The sequence below is a fragment of the Rana temporaria genome, chromosome 2 (assembly GCF_905171775.1).
Source record: "Rana temporaria chromosome 2, aRanTem1.1, whole genome shotgun sequence".
NCBI classification, from domain to species: domain Eukaryota; kingdom Metazoa; phylum Chordata; class Amphibia; order Anura; family Ranidae; genus Rana; species Rana temporaria.
In genome coordinates this window covers 516,292,729-516,311,694 of record NC_053490.1, presented here as the reverse complement: position 1 = coordinate 516,311,694, position 18,966 = coordinate 516,292,729, and the positions used below count along the sequence as shown (strand labels likewise).

The 18,966-nt window shown below is 48.5% G+C and overlaps 1 protein-coding gene across 2 annotated transcripts in view; it reads left to right on the top strand.

Moving 5' to 3' along the window:
* Positions 1–18,966, top strand: part of C2CD2 (C2 calcium dependent domain containing 2) — a 142,039-nt gene that overhangs the window by 69,820 nt on the left and 53,253 nt on the right. For both annotated transcript variants that reach the window (XM_040339023.1, XM_040339024.1), the window contains exon 6: positions 18,255–18,371. In XM_040339023.1, coding sequence (XP_040194957.1) covers positions 18,255–18,371 — 117 coding nt within the window. The remainder of the gene's footprint in view (positions 1–18,254; positions 18,372–18,966) is intronic.

Below are 18,966 nucleotides of genomic sequence, written 5' to 3'. Positions count from 1 at the left end.
AAGCAGTTCATGTTCAGAGACTTTCGATGGCGGCAGTACAGGGGAGCATTATTCGACAGGGGGTCATTTCTTGCCAGAACACCAGCAGTGCTAGCCAGTTGAGACTTCAGGCCATCATGATACAAATCTACCCACTGAATGCAGCTCAGTACAGTTTTGTTGACCTGGCAGTTGGAGGGGGGGCTCCTGGTGAGTGTTGGAAACTCACAAAGCAGCCTCTTACAAAGCCCTTAGGCAGCATAAGCATTTGCATTCCAAGAAGGCATTTAGCTTAAGGCTTGACCAATATCTAAAAGAAGGGCTGGAGTAATGTCTCACCTGAGCACAAAAAGTGGAGCACCTTTATCCAAAACGTTATGAAGAGGATGGGATGAAGTTTTTAGTGGGTGGCTTTCCCCTTACTTCCTGTCTCGGTGACCACACAGGAATTTGAGAGATCTTCCCAATGGCAGCACAGAAAAGTAGTGAACACCTGTCAAAGGTTCCCCACCAAAGAAGGTGGCCGTCTAAAGAAGCCCATAGATGATTTGAAAATTGCATGATCCCCCGATGAACACATTCAGTGCCTTCCGCAGCACCATTGTGTTCTGCCGGTGGGAGGGCGGAGGGAGCCTTACCAGCCAGCAGAACACATTCATTACTGCTAGTGGCTCTAAGCTCATTTTACATCCAATGTCGTCCTGATCCTTCAGAAGAGGTGGGTCTTAAGTTTTTTTCCTGAAGGCCCGATGGTTTTCTTCCATGCGGATGTTTGTGGGTAGAGCGTTCCATAGCCGTGATCCTTGGACTGCAAATCTTCGTTCTCCCTTTGTTTTGTAGCGGGACTTGGGGATGTGGAGGAGGTTTTGGTTGGTTGATCGGAGAACGCGACTGGGGGGGTGTAGTGTTATATTTTATCGCACAAGTATTGAGGAGCGTTTCCTTGTGTGCACTTGTGGGTGAGACAGAGGGCCTTAAATGTGACCTGATCCTTTACGGTTAGCCAACGGGGGCTCCTCAGGGAAGGGGTGATGGATTCCCAGGTTTTTTTTTCCTCGTTACCAGTCTGACTGCCGTTATCTGGACAACTTGTAGGCGCGAAATCTGGTATTTGGTATATAAAAATAAAGCCTAAAAAAAAAAAACACCACTTCTAAGGACTGGTAAGCTGCAATATTACGTATTCTTGGGGTTAGAATTCAGGGGTCTCATACTGGTGGCCCTCCAGCTGTTACGGAACTACAAGTCCCATGAGGCATTGCAAGGCTGACAGTTACAAGCATGACTCCCACAGGCAGAGACATGATGGGACTTGTAGTTTTGCAACAGCTGGAGAGCCACCAGTTTGAGATCCCTGGTTTAGATACTTTAACTAAGACTGAACATTCGGAGCAGAAGACTCCTTCCAGGCCAAACCCCCCCATATGATTTCATAGACGAGTACAAAAAGAGAAGTGCCTGTGCCTTAAAGCGGGGGTTCGTCCAAAAATAAACTTTCTGACATTAGCTACTGTGACGGACCCATCCGTATACTGGACATATTGTGTTCGTCTGCTTTGCCGTTTTACATGAAGTCGCCCATTCGTATGTCGACCACGAGGCGATCGGACTATGCGGATGGGATCTGGGCACTATTCCCCAATAATATGCCCTCAGTTCCAGGCTATCTGGGGATACGTTATATGAATATAAAATGTTTGGCAGTTATAAAATTATAGATTTTAATGTCTGTTATTTCAGTCTCCCATCTGGTCCCCTAGGGGAGTGTCCACCAGGTGGGAGACCTGCATAAATACGGGCGGGTAGCCCACAGTAAATGAGTTCGTGTTTTACCCTCATAATGGAGCTTGGTCTCGTTACTGGAGGGGATTGGGTTACTGGCCACTAAGGACGGTGTATGGAGATGGTTGCCGGTTGGAACCTATTGCACTTCGGCGGTTAGCGGTGGTTCGTGTACTTTGGAGCTCGGGAAGAGAGGTACCGCAACAGCTACATCCCTCCAGCATACTGCTAACATCTGCAGTATGCTTTTTTTTTTTTGTACTTATCGTTATACGAGCCCTTGTTATCCGGCTCCGAGCGGGGGATTACTTCCGGGTATAGGCGTTCCTAAGCGAAGAGGAGTTGATTGACGGGCTGCTAAAGCGCGCCACGCCTTCCGAAAATACCCAAAGTCACACTCCGGTGTTTACGGCGCCTGCACAGTCAGCTCTACACGGCAGACGCCGTAAACGCCCGAGTGTCACTTCGGGTATTTTTGGAAGGCGTGACGCGCTTTAGCAGCCGTCAATCAACTCCTCTTCGCTTAGAAACGCCCATTCCCAGCAGGATTCCCCGCTCGGAGCCGGATAACAAGGGCTCATATTAACGATAAGTAGCGGGGAAAAAAACACCATACTGCAGATGTTAGCAGTATGCTGGAGCGAATGTCAAAAAGTGGATTTTTGGGTGACCTTCGCTTTAACCACTTAAGGACCGCCTCCTGCAAATATACGTTGGCAGAATGGCACAGCTGGGCACAAGCACATACAGGTACGTCCTCTTTAATTTCCCAGCCGTGGGTTGCGGGCGCGCGACCCGGTCCGAAACTCCGGGACCCGTGGACCCAATCGCCGCTGGAGTCCCGCGATCGGTCCCCGGAGCTGAAGAATGGGAAGAATGTAAACACAGCTTCCCTGTTCTTCACTGTGGCGCTGTCATCGATTGTGTGTTCCATAATATAGGGAACCCCAATCAATGACGTCACACCTACAGCCACACCCCCCTACAGTTAGAAACACAGATGAGGTCACACTTAACCCCTTCAGCGCCCCCTTGTGGTTAACTCCCAAACTGCAATTGTCATTTTCACAGTAATCAGTGCATTTTTAATGCATTTTTTGCTGTGAAAATTACAATGGTCCCAAACATGTGTCCAAATTGTCCGAAGTGTCCGCCATAATGTCGCAGTCATGAAAAAAAACGCTGATCGCCGCCATTAGTAGTAAAAGAAAAAAAATTATAAAAATGCAATAAAACTATCCCCTTTTTTGTAAACGCTATAAAAAATAAACGCAGAGGTGATCAAATACCACCGAAAGAAAGCTCTATTTGTGGGAAAAAAAGGACACCAATTTTGTTTGGGAGCCACGTCACACGATCGCGCAATTGTCAGTTAGATCGACGCAGTGCCGAATCGCAAAAACTGGCCAGGTCATTTACCTGCCTAAAGGTCCAGGGGTCTTAAGTGGTTAAATACAGTGAAAAGTGATGAGATCATGCGGCTCCCCGAGCTGCGGAGACGTATGACTTTGCAGATACAGAATGGTATCGGTGTTTTCACATTGGTCATTATGCCAAACTGCTGTGTGCCAAGTGCTCTTGGCACTTAACGCTTTTACTGCAGATAAAATGCTTTTTGAAGTCCCGTGCCCGTGATTATCCTGCACTTGGCTCCTCCGGGAGAATGCGGATAGGAGAGCAGTCGCAATGCTTTCTTCTCCGGGTCATTGCTGCTCTCTTCTTGCAAAGAGGACCGTTTACCCCGGAGGGGTTCTTTCATTTTCAGAAAGGCTTATTTACCTCTCTGCTTGAGCACAATGTTGAGTTCCTTCAAGGCAATGTATAGTCTATTTAACCACTTAAGGACCGAGCCTCTTTCTGAGATTTGTTGTTTACAAGTTTAAAAATATTTTTTTTTTTGCTAGAAAATTACTTGGAACCCCCAAACATTATATATATTTTTTTTCTAACACCCTAGAGAATAAAAGTTGCAATACTTTCTGTCACACCGTATTTGCGCAGAGGTCTTACAAGTGTACTTTTTTTTAAATAAATACTCATTTAAATTAACCACTTAAACCCCGGACCTTTAGGCAGCTAAATGCCCAGGCCAGGTTTTGCGATTCGGCACTGCGTCGCTTTAACAGACAATTGCGCGGTCGTGCGACGTGGCTCCCAAACAAAATTGACGTCCTTTTTTTCCCCACAAATAGAGCTTTCTTTTGGTGGTATTTGATCACCTCTGCGGTTTTTATTTTTTGCGCTATAAACAAAAATAGAGCGACAATTTTGAAAAAAATGCAATATTTTTTACTTTTTGCTATTATAAATATCTCCCAAAAATATATATATAAAAAAAAAATTTCCTCAGTTTAGGCCGATACGTATTCTTCTACATATTTTTTTTTTTTTAAATCCCAATAAGCGTTTATCGATTGGTTTGCGCAAAATTTATAGTGTTTACATAATAGGGGATAGGTTTATTGCATTTTTATTATTTTTATTTTTTTTACTACTAATGGCGGCGATCAGCGATTTTTTTTTTTTATTTTTTTTTCCCGTGACTGCGACATTATGGCGGACACTTCGGACAATTTTGACACATTTTTGGGACCATTGTCATTTTCACAGCAAAAAATGCATTTAAATTGCATTGTTTATTGTGAAAATGACAGTTGCAGTTTGGGAGTTAACCACAGGGGGCGCTGTAGGAGTTATGTTTCACCTAGTGTGTGTTTACAACTGTAGGGAAGTGTGGCTGTAGGTCTGACGTCATCGATAGAGTCTCCCTATAAAAGGGATTACACAATCGATGCAGCCGCCACAGTGAAGCACGGGGAAGCTGTGTTTACATACGGCTCTCCCCATTCTTCAGCTCCGAGGAGCGATCGCGAGGGGGCGGCTAGAAATGAATAGCCGCCCCTCATCCCGGATCGCTGCCAGACGATTTCCGACCGCCGCATGTACCGGGGGGGGGGGGGTCCCGATCGGACCCGCGGAAAGGCAGCGGCGTATATATACAACTTCCTGAGAAGCAGGAAGTCAGTCAGTCAGTCAGTCAGTCAGTGTCAGCGGTGGAGTAGGGCGCTTCGGACCTTCCGCTTACGAGCCTGCTCTCACCCAGACCTGGCAGTCAGATGCTAGGCAGACGCTAGGCAGACTCTCCAAGAAACAGCTCCCTGGAACCAGGAACCAGCACCTCTCTCTCCTCGAGGACTTCTCTTCTCTTCCGCAGGTAAGACCCTGCCTCTCAGGGCCTGACATCTTGGGGAATCACTGACGGCCGTCCTTATCAGGGCAGCCGTCTCACAGACCCCACACTGCGGCTCTCTGCACTCTCTTTTCGCCGGCATCACCGCCCGCACGGCCACCCTCGTTTGTGGTGGTCCCAAGGCACCCCCCCTGGGTGTATTTTCGGCGTGGTTGGGCGTTTCTTCACCCCCGCGCCAGCCTGCTTCTTTTCGCGGCCGCCGCACCTTAGGAAAGTCCGCGGCCTACCGGCGTACCGTTCGTTTCTCCCTGCACTAAACTTCCAAAGCACAGATCGCTCTGGATTTTCACCCCCACACCCCCAGATGTCCCCTGTTCAGCAACCTCATCGGTAAATTATTGTCTTTACCAAGCTGACAGCCCCCCCCCCAGCCTGGGTCCTGTGCTTTGCCTGGCAGCCATTTTTTTGGTACACCCCAGCAGCAGTGACACCCAGCATCCCCCCACCCCCCCTTTTCCCCTCCATAGCCGTCAGTCTTTTGATCCAGGGTTTTGATCCGATCGCCTTCTGGGATCAGGAAGGAATTTTTTTCCCTGCCGCAGCACATTGGCCAGCTTGCCCAGGGTTTTTTTGCCTTCCTCTGGACCAAAAACAAAAACATAATTCCCCTTGAGCAAGGATTCTGTGAATCCTCTCTCACCCAACACCCGCTCTCCCGCCCACGGTGACTGGCAACAATGGTTAAGTTGCGATACTCTGCAGAAACCATTTGGGGTCTGAGACAATTCGCTACTATATTACCTGCCGTCACCACAATAGCCTTAAAATCAGATCAACTTTTGAGATTCGATCATCGATCGATCATCAAAAATTTCAATCATTCAACACAGCTCAAGCACATATCATGTGCTTTGCTTAACACTAGATCGGCAGTTAAACACCGATCAGAAATCCATGATTTCTTACTACAAAACGATCTAGACTGCCTCTTTATTACAGAAAGTTGGCTGTCGGACGATTGCAACCCCATTCTCGGAGAACTGGTACCAGTAAACTACCGCATCTTAACGGAAAATAGAATAGGGCAAAGAGGAGGAGGCCTGGCGGTGATTCATAAGTCTCATATTGCAATCACCAAACCGGTCCTTCAAAATCCTCTACCTTTTATGGAAACCCTTACGCTTCAACTTCAAGCTCACTCTCAGGAGACCGTTCACATTCTCCTCTGCTATAGGCCCCCTGGGCCCAAATCGCAGTTGCTTCCAGCATTAACTGAGTTCTTATCCACTTACGCCCTTAACAGCAATCATCTTTTGCTGCTCGGGGATTTCAATCTGTGGGCCAACTCCTCACAGGATCCCATCGCGGAGGCCTGTATCGACCACCTGGAAGGGATAGGACTTCAGCAACTCATATGCGGACCCACGCATGCTTCAGGTCACACACTCGACCTAATTTTCAGACAAAATCTGAAAATAAACATTGTGGGCAATGAACCTTTGCCATGGACAGACCACCATGCAATAAGCTTCATAATTCCCAGAATTCCACTAGCTATGAAGGTTCCCAAGCCGGTTACAATACACTGGGCTAGATCTCAGAAAAGGCTCCACTCTGAACTTTTCAGATCCACCCTGGTAAACCGAATTGAGGGTATTCCGCCTCAGCTAGCAGCCTCAGATACACTGGATGCCATAAATACAGCTCTGCTACAGTCAGCAGACTTAGCAGCACCAAAGCGCAAAGTCCGCGGACGGGCAAAAAAGTCCAGCTGGTTCAATAACCAGCTGTCACTACTGAAGCAAGAGCGCAGAAGGGCGGAAGCCGCCTGGAAAAGAAGTCCTTCAGATGACCGCCTCAACTTCTACAAAGCAGTAACAACACGATATCACAAGGAAATTTTTAAAGCCAAAAAACTTTACTTTTCCATGGTGATTAACAGCGCAATGAATCGCCCACGCGAACTCTTCAGGATGGTCACCCAGACCATGAATCCGGGATGTCTTGAAGTCCCCACTTCAGACTCCCAAGAGTTCTGCAATGAACTATCGGATTTCTTCATCAACAAAATTGAAAAAATTCGGGTAAGTATTCGGCAAAACAATACTCCACTCAGTCCCTTCTTCAATCAAAACACCGACGGAAAGCCTCTACAATCAACTAAGTTCACTTTGGAACCCATCTCCATCGATACCACCAAAAAATTTATTGGTGCGCTGCGGAACAGCACTGCACCCAACGACATCATTCCCACCAAGCTACTGAAGGAATGTGCCGACATCCTGGCGCCTCCGATCACACAGCTTATAAATCAGGCATTCAAGGAAGGCATAGTGCCTTCCCTGTTGAAAGAGGGCACAATCCTGCCGATCTTGAAAAAAACTAATTTGGATCCTATGGACCCAACTCACCGCCGTCCCATAACAGGTCTAAATGCTCTGTCCAAGATAATGGAGAAAGTGGTGGTAAATCAGCTGCAACAGCATCTGGATACCCACAACCTACTTGATCCATTTCAGTCCGGGTTCCGCCCCGGACACGGGACAGAAACGGCCTTACTGAAAATATGGGACGATGCACTCGAGGCCGCAGACTAAGGAGAATCGTGTCTCCTGGTTCTGCTGGACCTAAGCGCAGCCTTTGACACAGTAGACCATAAATTGCTACTGAGACGACTCACAGAAGTCGCCGGAGTCACAGAAGACGCTTTACCATGGTTCTCCTCTTTTCTCGGAAACCGATCACAAACAGTGAAACTGGGATCTTTCACGTCAGAAAAACGCACGGTGCCTTGCGGGGTCCCCCAAGGGTCCCCCCTATCACCGGTGCTGTTTAATATCTATCTTCGTCCTCTCTTTGATATTATCAGTAGCCAAGAACTACTTTATCACTCTTATGCAGACGACACGCAATTATATTTTCGCATCTGCCAAAAAAAGGATCATCATCTCAGATTAGAGAAATGTCTCTCTTCAATAGAAAACTGGATGACTAAGAGTTATCTCAAACTCAATAGCGCAAAAACGGAACTGTTCATCTTCGATGCCAGTCGAAAGAGATTACCAGCAACAAACTGGACACCATCGCCCATTCTGGGACAAATCATCGCCCCTAGCTCCAAAGTCAAAAGTCTGGGAGTCACGTTTGACACCTTCATGACTATGGATGCACAAATAGGGTCAGTAGTCAGCGGGGCCCACCATTCGATGCGCCTACTACGCAGACTCATTCCATTTATCCCCAAAGAAGACGTAGCAGTCGTGGTGGGAACAATCGTGAATTCCAGACTGGACTATGCAAATGCCCTTTACCTCGGGCTCCCCAAGTACCAAATCGCTCGTCTTCAAGTCGTACAGAATACGGCCGCAAGACTTGTGACTGATTCCCAAGATTTTTTCCCAATCTCACCTTCACTGAGATCCCTTCACTGGTTGCCAGTGAAAGACAGAATTGCATTCAAAGCACTCTGCCTGACACATAAGTGCATCCATGGGAAGGCTCCTAGATATCTATGCGACAAGATTAAACCGCACAATTGCAACCGCATTCTGCGTTCCACCGACCAAAAATTGGTCATGGTTCCTAAAACCAAATACAAATCTAAAGGAGAAAGAAGGTTTGCTTTCCAGGGCCCCAGGCTTTGGAATGCTTTACCAACCAGCATTCGGTTGGAGCAAAACCACCTGTCGTTCAGAAGGCAGATCAAGACTCTGCTTTTCTGATGGCATGAGACACTAACAACAAGCGCCCAGAGGCGATTCAGTTCGCATGTGCCGCGCTATATAAATTTTTCATTCATTCATTCATATGTACATGCTGCGGTCGTTAAGCGGTTAAAAAATAAAAACAGTAAAGTTAGCCAAGTTTTTTTTTATATTGTGAAAGATAATGTTACGCCAAGTAAATTGATACCCAACATGTCACGCTTCAAATTTGCGCCTGCTCGTGGAATGGCGACAACATTTTAATTTGCACCCGCTCGTGGAATGGCGACAAACTTTTACCCTTAATCTCCATAGGCGACATTTAAAAAATTCTACAGGTTGCATGTTTTGAGTTGGAGGTCTAGGTCTAGAATTATTGCTAGAATGTGATGACAGGCTGTTGTCGGAAAATCCGACCGTTTGTACGCTCCATCGGACAATTATTGTCGGATTTTACGCCAACTATGTTGGATAGCAGGCTTTAAAAATGTCGGCCAACAATAGTGTGATCAAGTCTGTCGGACAAAAATCCAAAGTACAAATAAGCATGTTCCGAAGCAATGCTCACCATAATACAGCATTGGCAGAATTTGCCCAAAGGGTGGCGCTAAAGAGCTAAAAAAACGTGTTGTTTTGTGTTTGTTGGCCAACAATTCTTTGCTGTTTGTATGCAATACAAGTTCACGGCCAACGCCCTTCAGACAAAAGTCCTACGCTTTGTCCGTAGGGAAGAATCCGATCGTGTGTATGAGGCTTTAGTCTGTAGGGTTCAATATTGAGTTGGCCCCACCCTTTGCAGCTATAACAGCTTCAACTCTTCTGGGAAGGCTGTCCACAAGGTTTAGGAGTGTCTATGGGAATGTTTGACCATTCTTCCAGAAGTGCATTTGTGAGGTCAGGAACTGATGAGAAGGCCTGACTCACAGTCTCCGCTCTAATTCATCCCAAAGTTGTACTATTGGGTTAAGGTCAGGATTCTGTGCAGGCCAGTCAACTTCCTCCACCCCAAACTCACTCATCCATGTCTTTATGGACCTTGCTTTGTGCACTGGTGAGCAGTCATGTTGGAACAGGAAGAGGCCGTCCCCAAACTGTTCCCACAAAGCTGGAAGCATGAAGTTGTCCAAAATGTCTTGGTATGCTGATGCCTTAAGTGTTCCCTTCACTGGAACTAGGGGGCCAAGCCCAACCCCTGAAAAACAACCCCCTGCCATAATCCCCCCCCCCCCCCACCAAATGATTGGGACCAGTGCACCACAACTCACAAGCTGCTTACCAGATTGCAAGACCTCGGAGGAGGAGGTCTGGCTGCTCTTTGGGAGAAAACCCACCTGGATGGATGGATGATATCCAGGTCTCAGATGGAACAGGCCGTATCAATCCACATATAGGACTCAGTATGAGGCAACAGCAAGAAAGTATCTCGAGGTGTAGTAGTTATTATAAATCCAATGTTTGATGAGGTTAAAACTACTTGCAGTGATTGGGATTTCCTGCGTCTTAATGTGATTTACCTGCCTGTGTCTGTAAGTAGTTTTAACCGCATTAAACATTGGATTTATAGTAACTACTACACCTCGAGATACTTTCTTGCTGTTGTCTCATACTGAGTCCTATATGTGGATTGATATGGCCTGATCCATCTGAGACCTGGATATCCTTATCCATCCATCCATCCATCCATGTGGGTTTTCTCCCAAAGCGCAGCCAGACCTCCTCTCTCTGTTCTTAGCGATGCTCATTCCTGACCACTTTTACATGCTTGGATTACTTTTGTGTTCTGTTATAGATTGCCTTTATTTATACTGATCTCCTTCCAAAGAAGTGCCCCTGATGAAGGGATTGCTATCCTGAAACGCGTCAGGCTTAAGAGCAAGGAGACTCATATCTGTGAACTGTATAAATTGTATGGTCTTTTACCGTTCCTCTTGGACACTATATGGTAAAATGTATTCCCATAGATTTTAATAAATAGCCTAAAAAATTCAGGTAACAATTTCTTTAAACAATTCAGTTTTCTTTATCGTACATCACGGGACACAGAGCAGCATATTCATTACTATGTGGGTTATATGGAGTACCTTCAGGTGTTGACACTGGCAATCTCAAACAGGAAATGCCCCTCCCTATATAACCCCCTCCCATAGGAGGAGTACCTCAGTTTTTACGCCAGTGTCTTAGGTGTTAGTCATGGTTTAGCTTGCCTCCGCATCCTTGGGATTAGGTGAGCTACCGGTTCTGTCCAAAAAAGCCTGAGCGCTAAAGTGGTCAGTAACCGGACCCCAAACCCTTGGGGTATAGCCCATAATGCTTTCTTTTCAAGAGAGCTGGACCCTGGGCCCAGAACTTAGAAAACCTTTGGGCGCCTAATGTTTTCTGTTTGCCAGGGTGCTATATGGGTCCAGGACAGTGGATCCTTCATGGAAGAAGAAGGTTCCCAGGGCCTGAAGGTCTAGACATCCCCACGGAGATGGGGGAAGATTGGGCCTCTTGCTTGGCAAAGTCCTGCGGCATGGAGCAGGTAAGTAAGGGGAAAAAACTTGCGGAACTTGGCTCTTAGCAAGTTTTTTCTGGGAGGTCACAGGGGACATGCCTAAGGTTATGCATTGCATCTGGCAAACCAGTCACATATCATGAAGATAGGATGGCTCTATATGTTATCATTCCCCATAAAAAGTGACCTCCCTGGTAGTGTTGGAAAAGCTGTGAGTGGGGCCTTTTGTGTACAAATGTATGTGTGTGTCAGAGAGCTATGCTTACCTGCAAGCCTCCAGGCGATGCTCTATCCAGTCCTCTTCCTCATGCCTGCAAGGCAGGCAAAAAACGCTGACCTCCTCGTGTGTTCCAGGCCTGCGGCTGCAGGAACAGAGAGGCCCTTCCTACCACCCCCCCCCCCCCCGTCGGCGGGCGCGCGCGCGGTGCGCGTGCACGTGTTATAGGCGCATTTGGCGCCGTTTTAGCTGGGGGGGAAGGGCGGGTCAGTGGTTTAAGGAAGGGGCGGCCCTTCCTTAGTGCCACAGCTCATTCAATACTTTGGCTGAGGGAGGAAGGACTGGAGTGAAGCACGGGGCGCTGAGGACACACAGTGGCCAGAAAGAATACTACAGTCTTCAGAAGATTGTGGTTTAGCCTAGGAATAGGCTGTTTTTTCTTTTCCATCTCATAGTCTTTTCTTTGGCAATACTACTCAGGGGGATAGAATGTTTTTTCTTGCCTAGATTGAAAAAAAAAAAAAAAAAAAAAAAGTGTCATCTGGGGTAGAGGAAACATTTTTTATTCCCCAAACAGGTGTTTGGGCATTTAACTATTTATAAGTCCCAGGTACCAATAAGTAGCAGGTGTGCCTCGGTATTGTACCATGGCATCAAAGAACAAGCCAGAGGGTACAAAAGGTGGGGATTCCCCCACAGAGTCTGAGGTCTCGGACACAAGAGCTATGCCGCTGCTTTCCCCACAGGGAGCCTTTGGGCCATTGGGATCTGGGGCTGGAGCTGACGCGAGTCAACCCAACCCTAAGATGGTCACGGAGGAGGTGTTGCTCACCTCTTTAAATGAGATGCGGAGAAGCATGGGAGAAATGATAGCCGCAGCTATGCGGGGTAGTAAGCGGAATAGATCTCCGTCACCCGTGCGCGGACCCTCGGAAGAGGAGGTCCTTTCCTCTGGGGAATTGGACGACCTCTTGGACAAAGACCAAGTAGGTTCAGGGATCGAAGATCCGGATACAGAGGAGTCTGGGGCAGTCTCCCTGAGGGAGAGCTGGTGGATTCAAGGCTTGACGGACTTGGTCCATAAGGCATTCAACCTGCCTGTACCAGATCTCCAGGTATCGACGATTTCAGGTTTGGGCTCACTGAGGGCGCCTCAAAGCAGTGCTGTGTTTCCGATCCATCCTCTATTGGAGGGAGTCTTGTTCCAAGAGTGGAACAAACCAGACAAGGTGTTCTTACCACCTAAGAAATTTTCTGTCTTATATCCTATGGAAGAAAAGTTTTCCAAGAGATGGGCTTCTCCTGCAGTAGACGCAGCCATCTCATGTGTTAACAAATCGTTAACATGCCCTGTAGAGAACGTACAGGTTTTCAAAGATCCAGTTGATAAGCGCTTGGAAGCACTACTTAAGAACTCCTTCACTTCTGCAGGGGCAGTAGTACAGCCAGCCGTGGCTGCGATTGGAGTCGCTCAAGCTTTATCAGATCAATTTAAGCAAATGCTTGAACTTATTCCTGCCGAGCAGGCAGAAGAATTTTCGGATGTCCCTAAGGCCATATGTTTTACGGTAGACGCAATCAAGGATTCCATCCAGCAAGCGTCACGTTTATCGTTATCCCTTATCCATATGAGAAGACTCTTATGGTTGAAAAGCTGGGAGGCTGAGCCCCCATGCAAGAAGCTCCTGGTAGGGTTCCCCTTCCATGGAGGACGGCTCTTCGGAGAGGACCTAGATAAATACATTCAGACCATTTCAAGCGGCAAGAGTACACTCTTGCCAACTAAGAAGAAGGTTCAGGGGCCTGCGTTCAAACGACAGTCCTCCCCTGGGCAGGGGCCCTCTAATGCCAAGCAGTATCGACGGCCTCCTGCAAGAGCAAACTTCGGCTTCAACAGCAGATCAGAAGGACAGGCTGTTAGAGGCAAGAGGCAGTGGTTTCGCAAGCCAGCAAAACCAGCCCCCAAGTCTACCTCATGAAGGGGCGCCCCCACCCACGAAGGTGGGGGGAAGGCTGCGACTCTTTTCGGAGATTTGGGAAGCCAGCATTCCCGACGAGTGGGTACGGTCTTCCGTGGCCACAGGCTACAAGCTGGAGTTCCTAAGGTTTCCTCCTCCTCATTTCCAGGAGTCGAGGATTCCAAACGATCTGGAGAAAGGAGCCGCATTAAGATCGGCTCTAGATCATCTACTTTCCCAGGGAGTAATAGTAGAGGTACCAGTCCTGGAACAGGGGCTGGGTTTCTACTCCAACCTAATGGAGGCTACGGCCCCCCGGGTGTTCACGAAGGTTCTAGCTCCAATCCTAGCCAAGCTAAGGATCCAAGGGGTCACGATCCTAGCATACCTGGACGACCTCCTAGTCATAGACCACTCGTCTCCCGGCTTGGAGCGAGCAGTGGCCCTCACGGTCCAATACCTCGAGAGGTTCGGCTGGGTCCTAAATCGAGAAAAGTCAGCATTCCAGCCCACAAGGCAGTTGGAATATCTCGGCATGAGATTAGACACAGAACAACAAGGGGTGTTCCTACCTCTGAGGAAGGTCAAAGCCATCAAGGAATTAATCCTACTGGTTCTAAGCATCCTGCAGGCAGCCATCCTGTCAGCATGGAACAGAAGGCCACAGGCCTTGGATATCCCGTTGCCACTCTCATCAAGAGTCCGGCAAAGTCTGTGTTGGTGGTTAGACCCTCAGAATCTACTGAAGGGAAAGTCTTTCAACCCAGTGGCTTGGAAGATAGTGACCACAGACGCCAGCCTGACGGGCTGGGGAGCGATTGTGGATGGTTCCACTCGCCAAGGTATTTGGGCAAGGCCAGAGAAGCTTTTACCCATCAACATCTTGGAGCTCAGAGCGGTTCGACTAGCCCTCAGGGCTTGGACGTCGAAATTGCAGGGGTTCCCGGTGAGAGTTCAATCAGACAATGCCACGGCAGTGGCATACATAGATCACCAAGGGGGAACCAGGAGTCAGGCCGCTCAGAGAGAAGTGAGCTTGATTCTCCTAGGGGCAGAGGCTCATGTGCCCTGCATATCGGCAATATTCATTCCCGGAGTGGACAACTTTCAGGCGGACTTCTTAAGCCGCCAGACTCTATTGCCGGGGGAATGGTCTCTGCATCCACAAACCTTTCAAGCACTCTACCAAAAATGGGGAGTGCCGGACGTGGATATCATGGCATCGAGACTCAACAAGAAGCTAGACAGGTTCATGTCCCGCTCAAGGGATCCGATGGCCTGCGGAACCGATGCTCTGGTTTGCCCTTGGCATCAGTTCAAACTTCTTTATGCGTTTCCCCCGCTCCAGTTACTACCCCGCCTGCTGCGCAGGATCCGGGTGGAGCACATACCAGTCATCCTGGTAGCTCCAGCATGGCCCAGAAGGGCATGGTACTCACTAATCTTAAGGATGGTAGTGGGAGACCCTTGGACTCTTCCTCTACGGCCAGACCTGCTATCGCAAGGTCCGATCCTCCACCCTGCCTTACGGCATCTAAATTTGACGGCCTGGAAGCTGAATCCCTGATTCTCAGGGGTAGAGGTCTGTCTCAGAAAGTAATCTCTACCCTAATCAGAGCCAGGAAACCGGTCTCTAGGGTGATTTATTACAGGGTCTGGAAGGCCTATGTAGGCTGGTGTGAGTCCAAGCGATGGCTTTCTCGCAAATTCACCATTGATAGAGTTTTAAGTTTTCTCCAGCTAGGAGTGGATAAAGGATTGGCATTAAGCACAATCAAAGGACAGATTTCTGCTCTGTCAGTGTGGTTTCAGCGGCCGCTGGCCACCCACTCGCTGGTTAAGACCTTCCTTCAAGGGGTCTTACGTATTAAACCTCCAGTTAAATCCCCGCTTTGCCCGTGGGATTTAAACCTTGTTCTGTCAAGTTTACAGAAACAACCGTTTGAGCCGTTGGCTGAAATTCCTTTGGTTTTACTGACAAGGAAGTTAGTATTTTTGGTCGCCATAGTTTCCGCAAGAAGAGTATCGGAACTGGCGGCCTTATCCTGTAAGGAACCATATCTTATTTTTCACAAGGACAGGGTCGTTCTCCGCCCTCATCCTTCCTTCCTACCGAAGGTTATATCCGGTTTTCATTTGAACCAGGATTTGGTATTACCATCCTTCTTCCCTAAACCTACTTCCAGAAAGGAAGGGTTGCTGCATACCTTGGATATCGTCAGGGCCATGAAGGCCTATCTTAAAGCTACAAAGAAGATCCGGAAAACAGATGTGCTGTTCATATTACCGGATGGGCCCAAGAAGGGGCAGGCAGCTGCAAAATCCACCATTTCTAGGTGGATTAAGCAATTAATCACTCAGGCCTACGGCTTGAAAGGGTTGCCTCCTCCAGTATCATTAAAGGCTCATTCTACTAGGGCCATGGGCGCCTCCTGGGCAGCGCATCACCAGATCTCTATGGCTCAAGTTTGCAAGGCGGCAACCTGGTCTTCTGTCCACACGTTTACAAAATTCTACCAGTTGGACGTAAGAAGGAATACTGATACAGCCTTTGGGCAGGCAGTGCTGCAGGCTGCAGTTTGAGACCCTCGGAATCCGGGGGCTCCTCTTTTTTGAGTTAAATTTAAAATTTAAGATTATTTTTCTCAACTAAGTTGGATTTATTATGATTTGAGTATTTCTCTAAATTAAATCCTTTTGTCTTGGAGATGTTCTCCCTCCCCTCATTGTGAGCATTGCTTTGGGACATCCCACATAGTAATGAATATGCTGCTCTGTGTCCCGTGATGTACGATAAAGAAAAAGGGATTTTTTAATACAGCTTACCTGTAAAATCCTTTTCTTGGAGTACATCACGGGACACAGAGCTCCCACCCCTCTTTTGGGGACCATTTTGGGAGGCATACTGCTTGCTACAAAACTGAGGTACTCCTCCTATGGGAGGGGGTTATATAGGGAGGGGCATTTCCTGTTTGAGATTGCCAGTGTCAACACCTGAAGGTACTCCATATAACCCACATAGTAATGAATATGCTGCTCTGTGTCCCGTGATGTACTCCAAGAAAAGGATTTTACAGGTAAGCTGTATTAAAAAATCCCTTTTTTCTCTACTTGGTCGTCAGAGTTGAAGCTTGCTTCTTTAAAACATGTAGGAGAAAACAGGTTCACTTTAAAGTCAACCGCTTCCCTTTTTTTTTTCTTTCTTTCTTTCTTTCTTTCTTTCTTTCTTTCTTCCTTCCTTCCTTCCTTCCTTCCTTCCTTCCTTCCTTCCTTCTCTTTTTTTTTCTTCTTTCTTCTTCCTTCTCCTCTCGCCCTTTTCCTCTTCCTTCTCCTCTCGTCCTTCTCCTCTCTTCCTTCTCCTTTCGTCCTTCCCTCTTCCTTCTCCTCTCGTTCTCCTCTCGTCCTCCTCTCGTCCTTCTCCTCTTGTCCTCCTCTCGTCCTTCTCCTCTCTTCCTTCTCCTTTCGTCCTTCCCTCTTCCTTCTCCTCTCGTCCCTCCCTCTTCCTTCTCCTCTTGTCCCTCCCTCTTCCTTCTCCTCTTGTCCCTCCCTCTTCCTTCTCCTCTTGTCCCTCCCTCTTCCTTCTCCTCTCGTACCTCCCTCTTCCTTCTCCTCTCGCCCTTCTCCTCTACCTTCTCCTCTCGCCCTTTTCCTCTTCCTTCTCCTCTCGCCCTTTTCCTCTTCCTTCTCCTCTCACCCTTTTCCTCTACCTTCTCCTCTCGCCCTTTTCCTCTACCTTCTCCTCTCGCCCTTTTCCTCTTCCTTCTCCTCCTCTCGCCCTTCTCTTCTTCCTTCTCCTCTCGCCCCTTCCCTCTTCCTTCTCCTCTCACCCTTTTCCTCTACCTTCTCCTCTCGCCCTTTTCCTCTTCCTTCTCCTCCTCTCGCCCTTCTCTTCTTCCTTCTCCTCTCGCCCCTTCCCTCTTCCTTCTCCTCTCGCCCTATTTCCTCTTCCTTCTCCTCTCGCCCTATTTCCTCTTCCTTCTCCTCTCGCCCTATTTCCTCTTCCTTCTCCTCTCGCCCTATTTCCTCTTCCTTCTCCTCTCGCCCTTCTCCTCTCGCCCTTCTCCTCTCGTCCCTCCCTCTTTTCTTTCTCCTCTCGCTCTTCCCTCTTTTCTTTCTCCTCTCGTCCCTCCCTCTTCCTTCTCTACCTTCTCCTCTCGCCCTTTTCCTCTTCCTTCTCCTCTCGCCCTATTTCCTCTTCCTTCTCCTCTCGCCCTATTTCCTCTTCCTTCTCCTCTCGCCCTTCTCCTCTCGTCCCTCCCTCTTTTCTTTCTCCTCTCGTCCCTCCCTCTTCCTTCTCTACCTTCTCCTCTCGCCCTTTTCCTCTTCCTTCTCCTCTCGCCCTTTTCCTTTTCCTTCTCCTCTCGCCCTGGTTGCCAACTCATCCCTTTAAAACAGAACACATATTAATTACACAGGTTCTGAGACTAATTTAATGCAAATAAGGCACCAAGTGAGTTTAATTACCTCCTTAATCAGCCACAGAACCTGTGTAATTAATATGTGTTCTGTTTTAAAGGGATGAGTTGGCAACCCTACCTCTCGCCCTTTTCCTCTTCCTTCTCCTCGCGCCCTCCCTTCGCCACCAGACGTGAAGAGGTGGAGCTCCAAGTCAATCGTAGTAACATGGACAGCCATTGGTGGCCTCCAGAAAAATGCTAGCTGGCTGGGCCTGGCTTCAGTACTTCTGAGTGACATGGGAAAAGTCCCAATTCCTTATCTCAACACTTGTTCTAGGAGAGGGACTCAAAGTATTGAAGCCAAGACTTCATCCTGGCCCTCAGGGAGCAACCATTCTCATCCTTCGTATTTCTCTCTAGACGGGTTTGCTTTCTTTATGTTGCCCACCAAAAGTAATCAACTTCCTGATGATTGCATTGTATGGCTGAGGCTTCCTCTTCTTCTATACGTCATTTATGTATTTTCTTTGTAGACCCCCGGAGCCAGCGTAGTCATGGAAACCCTGGAGGATATTATGAAGAACCTCATGAGTTGTGTCCGACCCACCGTGGAGCTGATCACCAAACCTGCCAATGTAAAGGATTACCAGGTGGGTTTCTGAATGATGTGTAGTCTGTGTATGGGGGGTAGTCAATATGTACGGGTGGGTCTGTTGTCTGAAAAACGTGCCTTTGACTTCATGTTGCGTCTTTGGGATGGGGCATGAGGGGGAATCCCCCCAATGGAAACCTAGATTGTACATAAAAAAAAGAGGGGCTCCAATGGGGGGGCCCGATGTAAGGATGGGCTCCACTAGGGGACACCTGATGTAAGGAGGGGCTCCACTGGGGGGGGGGCACCTGATGTGAGGAGGGGCTCCACTGGGGGGGGGCACCTGATGTGAGGAGGGGCTCCACTGGGGGGGGACACCTGATGTGAGGAGGGGCTCCACTGGGGGGGACACCTGATGTGAGGAGGGGCTCTACTGGGGGGGGACACCTGATGTGAGGAGGGGCTCCACTGGGGGGGACACCTGATGTGAGGAGGGGCTCCACTGGGGGGGTCACCTGATGTGAGAAGGGGCTCCACTGGGGGGGGGGACACCTGATGTGAGGAGGGGCTCCACTGGGGGGGGACACCTGATGTGAGGAGGGGCTCCACTGGGGGGGGACACCTGATGTGAGGAGGGGCTCCACTGGGGGGGG